This window comes from Nomascus leucogenys, chromosome 18 (genome assembly GCF_006542625.1).
Source record: "Nomascus leucogenys isolate Asia chromosome 18, Asia_NLE_v1, whole genome shotgun sequence".
Lineage (NCBI taxonomy): Eukaryota > Metazoa > Chordata > Mammalia > Primates > Hylobatidae > Nomascus > Nomascus leucogenys.
This window is the reverse complement of record NC_044398.1, coordinates 78472384-78481307: the sequence shown is the minus strand read 5'-3', so window position 1 is coordinate 78481307 and position 8924 is coordinate 78472384. Positions and strand designations below refer to the sequence as shown.

The window sequence follows — 8924 nt, the reverse complement described above, 5'->3', positions numbered from 1 at the left end:
GGCGAGCAGATCACAAGGTCAGGAGATCGAGACCATCCTGGCTAACACGGTGAAACCCCGTCTCTACTAAAAACACAAAAAATTAGCTGGACATGGTGGCAGGCACCTGTAGACCCAGCTACTCGGGAGGCTGAGGCAGGAGAATGGTGTGAACCCAGGAGGCGGAGCTTGCAGTGAGCCGAGATAGTGCCACTGCACTCCAGCCTGGGTGACAGAGCGGGACTCTGACTCCATCTCAAAAAAAGTGAAATTATGAACGACAGCTCATACGTATTACATGTGACCACTCAATGTCCTTCTCAACTTTACAAAAATGAGACACTGTGATAACAATCAAAAGGGGGTGGGTGGGAGACAATACAAACAGCAGCAACATTTATAAGCCAAAAGGCAGCTGTTTTAGAAAGATTTCTCAGGTGATAAGTGAAATTTCAACCCAAAACTTAAGTTTCAAAACAACCTTTATTCTGTTTGAAGATCTAATACAATGCATTAAAGCAACTTAAAACAAGACATAGCTCCACTGAATCTATAACTTGAACGAAATGTCAAGGAGGCACACTACCCCCACCCCCCACCCCAGTTGCCTTGTGAAGGCAAAATTACAACTGACCGTGACATCCTCCCTCTCGTCAAAAGACCAACTGTATTTTAACAATGTCATATAAACAGATTTGTAAAAACATTGAACAGATTGTAGCTTTAAAAAATACACAGGTATAAATGAGTTTTTTTTTTGTTTGTTTTTTATATATATATATATATATAGCAGCATCCTGGGCAGCTAATGCTATCTCATGGTGACAAGTTTCTTGTTAAGTCGGATAGTCTTTCCAATTGACTCAATTCTATTTCCTCCCCACCCATAATACCAGTATTTTATAGAACTAGCTTTTTAAAAAATAACAATTTGGCATTTTGGAACTTTGTCCCACGTGAGACATTGTGCTTTAAACTGCCCCTTTCTAAAAATGACCCTAAACTCAAACAGATCTCAGGGTCTGCATTTCAACTAACTTGGACACCATGCATAGCAAAAGCACAGTTGTTAAAACCAGCAGAATTTTTCTTCCAAAGGAACATCAGTAGGACTTCCCAAACATGTTACTAGTTCATAACCAGCTATATGACAAAGCAATTGGTTCCCCACAGTGACAGCTCACATAAACACATTTTGACTCGACACACTGAAAACAAAGATTTCCAAGCTGAGCAAGTCATCAGACCAGCTCCCTAAAAGAAGTAACTTTTAAAAACACAAAAAAGCCAAAGAAATATGAACTTCTCACTTCACTTGCAAACAATTTCACCTTTGTAAGACAAAGCAAAGCAACCTCAAAGGGAAAAAATCCCATACACATAAATAAGAACTGTACTAGACGTTCGCTTGTTATGTACTTTAACTCACCTACTGTGGATCTGTTTTGGCTGAAAGGTGTACTGGAAACACAGTCCATGCACATATACATATATACATATATCAAAGGCCATGAAGTTACCAGATGTTGCAAACACATGCTTTTTGCCTTTTCACGTGGTTATGATCTCTCGTGTGTGTAATGTGAGGTCCCAATGCTCCCACTTCTATGCCCAATCACAGCCTCACTGCAGCGTAGCTTCTGGCTTTATCTTTAGGATGCTACACTGGGTGGGAAAAACTGATGCATGGATAAAATCACATATCAGGAGTGCCTCTGCTGTATCTATTCATATTCAGCCGTTCAGACTATATTGTTAGGAGGACTGTCTGATGAAATCCAAAGTGGCCGGCTAGCAAAATATCTAAAAAGACAAATGCGGTGGGCAAGCTTACACTGCAATCAAAAAGGCATTGGGCAGAATAGGTCTGGTGTAACTCAGTCATATGGAATGATGAATCCTACTTTGCTGTTCAATGAAAAGATCTATTGCACTTATGTTTGTGAGATGCAAAAATAAGGCAACTGCCTAAATACCATATCATCTTGCAAAGAATGTTGAAGCACAAAAATTCACAAAACTGTAGCTTTTAATGAAAATATTCAATCTCAGATCTTATATTTTAGAAATAAAAATTTGTATGTAATAGCACACATGTGCTACCAAAAAAAATACCCACAAACCTAGTTTAAAAACTATTAACTAATTAACTGTTAGACTTGTGTGTGATCTAGAAGGATATCACAATAAATTTAAAGCAGAGACACAGACTTAAAACCAGGGAAATCGTCAGTTGTCTGGCGATGAGAGGGAGATGGTCAGATCAGTAATGTCAAGTTTGAGGGCTAACAGTCTTGCTGTAAGACTGACTTTTGCTTAAGTATGAGTAGCTTCATGTAAAGAGGAAAAATAATACATTCTACAGATGATTCACTCAGCTGCAAGACTGATTCTTTCAAAAGGAACAACATTAGAAAACAAAGTAACAGAAAACCCTCACCCTAGTACTTAAACAGAAATATAGCTGTGGGTAAATCTAATATGAAGAAAAAGCAATTTGAAATTGTAAGATTTCATTTAGTCTATTAGGGTAGTGACCATATTATGGTTGCTAATGAGTCTTTATTCCTCCCAACACATGTACAGTTCCTACTGAACATACCAGCTTTTGCATATCTAAATCAGGAAGAGAGATCTCTCACTCCTGCCCTAAACGGGAAACACGATGCTAACGCTTCCTTTTCCCCCCCCCTCCGTAGTGAAGCACATACAATGATTAGAATGAATGAGAAGGACTGCCACTTGGATTCCTGCAATGGCCGTGACTTCAGCGAGCTCCACACAGTCCAGAGCAGTGAGTACAATTGTGTTTATTTGCTTTATGTTCTAAACCGAATGGAAAGCTAGGAGTAACCAACATCCCACCAAAAGTGTTTTTCAGATCATACTTTTTGTTTCCTAAAATGAGTGAGTATTTGCTGGTCATGATGGATAGTCTAATGTGACAGAGATTATCCCTTTAAACCAGTGTTCTAAACAAAGGTGAGCACTGTTCCAGGAACCCAAAAACAAACTTGGCACTTCCTTCCTAAGAACTGAAATACCTGACCAGTCACACTGTATTAGAGTTACAGTAGGTTTGTAATTGTCATTAATTGATAACAACTAGCAAATCAAAGTGAGAGAAGACTGAAGTAGAAGAAGCAACTTCACTTTGCAGTTATTCACTTCTCTGTAAATCATGAGAAAGTGCATATAACCTTGCCTCCCCCTCCCACCACCCCACCTGATACATCCCTTCACTACGTTCCCCCTCCCTAGATTCAAGAAGTTCACAATTCTTTATGAAATAAACATTGCCAGGTACCGTATTTTAAGAGTCTTATAACAACATTGTTGGACTCAGCAATACTTTGTCATATTCATATATCTTCTTTTTCGTTTCTTTTTTTTATTGAATAAAGCAGCTTTGAAGCTTATCAGGCACTGCCCAACAAAACAGTCCAAAAAAAATCTGTTATGAACTTTTTAACCTTGGGCTAACAGCCAAGTACTCTGTACAAGAAAAACTGTAAAATATTTCATAGTTTTAATTCTGAAGCCATTTTTTTTTTACTGGCATCCTGTACATTTACTTTTAAAAAAGGATAACAAAAATGAATATTAACAAAAATCTGGGACAACAATATTTTCAAGCAACAAAAACTGGGGTGGGGAGGCTTATTCTGAAGGTACATTTAAAACTGAAATAACAACTTAATGAAAATTAAGAATTGCATAGCGCTGTGAATTTAGCCTTCAGCAAAACAAAACAGAAGCTATTTGGTATTGATACAAATCCATCTATTTGATAGTTAGTCATCCAATATTATGTACATATTTTATATACTGAATGTCATTTTAAGTCCTGTTTTCCAAACTCCATTTTTCTGTTGCTGGGTTTTTGTTTTTTGACAAGTTAAACACTTTCTGGCACTTTCTATGACAGAATTTCTTCTGAACATACATGAACTGACATTCTCCAAAGCGTCCCTTGTGAGCGGACGTGCCTTTCTGCTACATATCGTTCATTTGTTGGAAAATGAAATAATCCACAGTGCGATGTGTCTGGGTCCACCGTGCACAGCAACATCCAGGCTAAACCAGACTGGACCGAACCTTCTCAGGCCAGGGTTCTTCTGTCTCTCTCTCCTCCGCTCTCCAGAGTCCCAACTTTCAGCTGGTAAAGCTTCAGAAAGCATTAACAAGCACCATGGTTAAAGGCCTCTTTGTCCCTGCACGCAGAGATTTTTGCATTTCTTTTTCTCTTTGTGTTGTATGTGGTTGTGGCTTTAAATTAAACCAAAGAAAAAAAGAAAAAGAAGGGATAAGCACTCCAGCTTAGAAACGTGTGGTCATCATACAGCCCTAGGCTGCATGTCTTCCCCTACTTCTTTTTGGTGAAAGAAAGCTCTAGTCCCATCCGAAGACAGATGGCTTCGTTTCTGCAGCTCAATTCACAGATCAGACTGGAGAGGAGCCCTTTGCTTTCCAGAGGCCTCAGGGTGGCTGAACTTCAGGAGAAGGATCAGAGAGTAAGCGCTTCATCGCCTCTGCTGTGCATATACTGGGTAGGCTAGTGTGACATTGAGGGAGTCGTTGTGCTGCACGAGGGAGGTGTGTTGGTAATGTAGCACCAGTTCTTTCAGAGAGCTGTACAAGTTATAGGGCTCGGCAAAGCCATAGCCAGTCGCTGTTTTGTTTATGACACAATGCTTTACTTCGCCGTCCACCCTAGAGAGGAGAGAAGAAAAACTGTCTTTTGAGCTTGTCCAAGACAATTCACAACTCTACAGGGCATCTTTAATAAAAAGCATTATTGTGCAGTCTCAACTTGGGAAAAGGGTCCTAAGTTACAGTAGACACCTCGCCGAGTGCCTTGGGTAGGTAACCCAGCTTCACTGACTGACTTTATTTTCATCTTTAAAATGGTTTAAAGGGAAGACAATAGTAAAATGTATGTAATACAGTTACTTTGAGAAATGAAATGAGATCATGCACGCAATATGCTAGATAGAATGCCTGACATGCAGTAAGCATGCAACAAATGGTAGCTTCCACTCATGATGAGGGCAACTATCTGCAGTGCTCCATGACTAGCAGTGTTACTATTACTCCCATTACGATTATTCATAGGATTCCTTCTTTCTGGCTGTCCTTGAGGTGTCTGCACAACTCTCCAGCTCTGCATGAAAGAAAGGTACCCTTCTTTGCCGTAGGAATATTTCTCTCATTAAATGAAAGGTGATCATGGAGTGTAACATACTTTTAGAACCATTCCCTACTAGAGGACATTAATTTCTCGGAAATGGTGATGTCAGTGATCCAGTGTGGGTGTACCTATCTCAAGGATAATGATCAGAATCCTTTCTCTTTTTTCACCTGTTCCTGATGAGTATTTTTCCTACGGGTGATGTTCTCAGATTCTAACTACAGGAGCCTTGAGAAGCAAAAAAGGCAGGCACTGCCACTTCCATTTTAAAGATGAGAAAAAAAAGACTTAGAGCCTTCTCATGATTAATTAGCACTGGATGGGAATCCAAACCTAGTCTTCCAACTAAACAGTAGGTATCTATTAGACTGTATTAACATACACTTCTGGCTAGACTTTAAAATGGTATTACACCTGCTTTGGTTTCTCTTCTACATTATTTATTCAAGACTAAAACTATTTCAAATCTTTGCCCCCAAAACTCAATGAATGAATGAATGAATGAATGAATGAAACATCCCTTCATGAGATGTTGTAAAGAAAAGTTTGCTGGAGATACATACACTACAGAGCAGGCGTAGCAGCCCTGTTTACTGCTCTCCCGGACAAGAAAAGTGCCATCTCGCTTCCCTCGCAACAGGTTTTCAGCTTTGTTTCGGTTGCTGCTTCCAACATTCCACGTCTTCTCATCATGATGGGGCAAATCTTCATCATCTTCCACAAGTGAATATTGGCTAGGCAGGCAGGACAGAAAGTTTCTAAATGAAGAGTGCAGGAGCCATCAGCCTGCCTTGCTGTCTTCCCTAGGCATAGCCCCCTCACTTCCCTCCTGGCCCCTACTAAGCCAGTCAGACTGGCCATCCCATGCCTGCCTCTGCCTGACCTGAGTTTTCCTCTCCTGGTATTCAGCCTCCAGCACAACCTCCCAGGACAAAGAGTTAGCAATCAACTGTACTATTTCTGTTTTCAAGCAACTACACTCAGGTACCTGGGCAGAGTGGAAGGTATTAAAACAATCTTGTTTATCCAGTTTAGATCAGGAAATTGACTAGGCAGATTGCCAGTTTTTGAGTAATTCAAACAAAGTAGATACTTAGGCTTTAAAATATATTAAGCATAATTATTTTTTCTCTGACTGTTCCAAAAATATTTTGGGATTTTTCAGATGTTCAGGGACATCATTATGGACACAGAGTTGTTTCACAGCATTATGAGTAAAAATAAATCCTAGTCCTCCTTAGCTAAGCTTTCTTTTTTTAAAATTCTGGATAATGGCACTGAGTTTATACAAGATGTTCCAAACTCAGTAAAATTCCTCACTTGTTCTAAAAACAAAGCAAGTCATGCATTTTCCTAAAATGAGAAAAATCTTCTGCTATCACCATCTTTAGTAACTACTTACTCTTCAGTGTTTTCATTGCCCAACCACTCGTTCAACTTCTTTTGCCGAACACCTTTTTGAGTCAACCACCTGAAAAACAGTTTTGAAAAGAGAACGCATTAACTGATCCTGAATTGTAGCAATCACCAATTATTCATGTATAGGATTCCATTTCAAATACTTACATCAAGTATTGGTCTCTCGTCTTTCTCAGCTGGATAAGGTCTGGTTTAATGCTGTTCATACGTTTGTCAATTTCTCGATACTCAGCTGCCTGCTTCTTCAAGTCTTCTTCCAATCTTCTTCTACTGTCAATAATTTCACTGATTCGAGACTTCAGCTTATCATAATTATGCATAATCCTGCAGGCAAAAGAAATGCATTTGTTATTATCTGGGTACATCAGGAACGGTCTCCAAAGTTTATGAAAAGTTTCACTATGGTTTCCCAGCAGTTTTCCTTAGGTAAAGCGTGGCTTCTCTTCCTGTCATTTTTAAATCATTCAAAGCACAGAAAGCGAGATCATCTTTAAACGGTTTTAGAGGATTTTGGTTATCTCTAGCATAAGAACAAGGGAAACACCAACCTTTGTATTTCTTTCTCATTGCCTTCACGTTTAAACTTTTCTATGTATTCTTTGCTGTACCGCTCTTGGGTCTGGCACTGTTCTTCAAATATTTTTATGGTCTCATTAAATGCTTCAATAGCTGTCCTTTTCATTTGGATTTCCTGCAACATAATTTTAAAAAGATAATGTCATAGAACATTTCATAGAACAATTTCTTACTGTAAGACACTACCAGAACATTTGATCTGTATTATTAGCAGAGTGGGACTCAAATTCATAAAACCCATTAAAATAGTATCCCAGAAACAAGTATTTCCTCTGGAGAATTTTCTCAATCTATGAAAAATGATTGCTTGGCAATTTCCTATATTTTTTATCTTCTTAAAAGCTATTGTAGTTTATAGCATCCCTGTTGTTTTCTATTCCCTCTGCCATTCCCAGATGCACGAGTGGCCAGTGAAGAAGAAGGGTCTAGAAAAACACAGCAGTATATAGCCCTTCCTTTTCATGGCAGGATATATATTAATGTCTAAATCTCCATTTCAGGGATTAGACAAGTCTGTGAAACTCCCAGTTATTACTAACTTCCAATCTAAACAGGATCCTTCTATCACAAATTAAATCAACTTGAAACTCAGTGACTGCTTCAGTTATCATGTGAACTTAATTTATTATTCTGATACTTAAAATTTTTGGTTTAAAGGTTTAGAGATATTATGCTAGAATAATCAACAATGATTCACAAATAAATGATCTCACCCTCACTTCATTCATAAAAACTCAACCTTTTAAATTCTTTTTTCCATGTTAGTCTTTAATAGTTTAGAACTTAGTTTTTAAATCTGATTTTCATAGAAAACTCACCTGGGATGTACGGGTATATTCTTCATATAATCTATCATATTCTCGACTTTTTTCTTGAAACTGAGTGTTATATTCATGTAATTTTTTCCCTACAGCTTCAATATTATCTTCTTTGACAACTTGATCCTAGAAAGATTAAAATAAATTCAATGAATAAGGTATTTAATCAAATAACAATTGTTTAACAAAATAGCTGACATGGAAACATCTTTAAAATTGCAATTATGTAATTACAAGTGTCAAGTTTTTTAGACTTGATTACATGTAATTCATCTGCTCCAAATGTTTTCTAAGTATTAAAAGTAACTTGTCTAAACATCGTAACTGGATAATTCATTCAGTTTTTATTACCTGTTGGTATTTGGATACTGGATAAAGTAATTTCACATCCAATTTGGGATTATACTGCGCTAGAGATTCATTCCGGTAGTGGTTTATTAACTCAACCACAGAATTGAAGGTTAATGGGTCAGAGAAGCCATATTTCCCATCTCGATGAAATATTTTGATTAATTTGTTATTTCCCCCTTTCCTGTAAAAACAATATAAAAATAAAGGTATTAACATTTTGGAATAAGGAAATATGTTTTAATATCAGCCCAAAACCCTAATTTCAGCTATATTCCCCGGCTTACCTTAGTGTAAGAGTATAATCACCATGCATTTTAGTAGACGCGTCTCGTACCAAAAAGGTCCCATCTGCTGTATCTCGAAGTTTTTCATTCACTTCTTCCCTGAAATGAAAACACAAAACAATGCTCACCTTAAGGTTTAGTGACCACAGATTTACATTTTTTAAAATAGGCTATTTTTTAGAGCAGTTTTAGGTTCACAGCAAAATCAAGTGGAAAGTACAGTGAGTGCCCATATTCCTCCTGCCCACATAGATTTAAATTAATGAATTGCATTTTCAGAGCTTACTAATAAGAGCTAATAATTTG

The 8924-nt window shown here is 37.8% G+C and overlaps 1 protein-coding gene across 3 annotated transcripts in view; it reads right to left on the bottom strand.

Moving 5' to 3' along the window:
• Positions 1–443: 443 nt before the first annotated feature.
• The window catches only part of PIK3R1 (phosphoinositide-3-kinase regulatory subunit 1), an 85776-nt gene continuing 77295 nt past the window's right edge, over positions 444–8924 (bottom strand). For 2 of the 3 annotated variants that reach the window (XM_030797738.1, XM_030797740.1), the window contains 8 exons: positions 8619–8717; positions 8335–8515; positions 7984–8109; positions 7138–7280; positions 6737–6913; positions 6573–6641; positions 5734–5904; positions 444–4692 (listed from right to left, as the gene is read on the bottom strand). In XM_030797738.1, coding sequence (XP_030653598.1) covers positions 4503–4692; positions 5734–5904; positions 6573–6641; positions 6737–6913; positions 7138–7280; positions 7984–8109; positions 8335–8515; positions 8619–8717 — 1156 coding nt within the window. In that variant the 3' untranslated portion in view covers positions 444–4502. The remainder of the gene's footprint in view (positions 4693–5733; positions 5905–6572; positions 6642–6736; positions 6914–7137; positions 7281–7983; positions 8110–8334; positions 8516–8618; positions 8718–8924) is intronic. The other variant, XM_030797739.1, reaches the window with a different exon arrangement.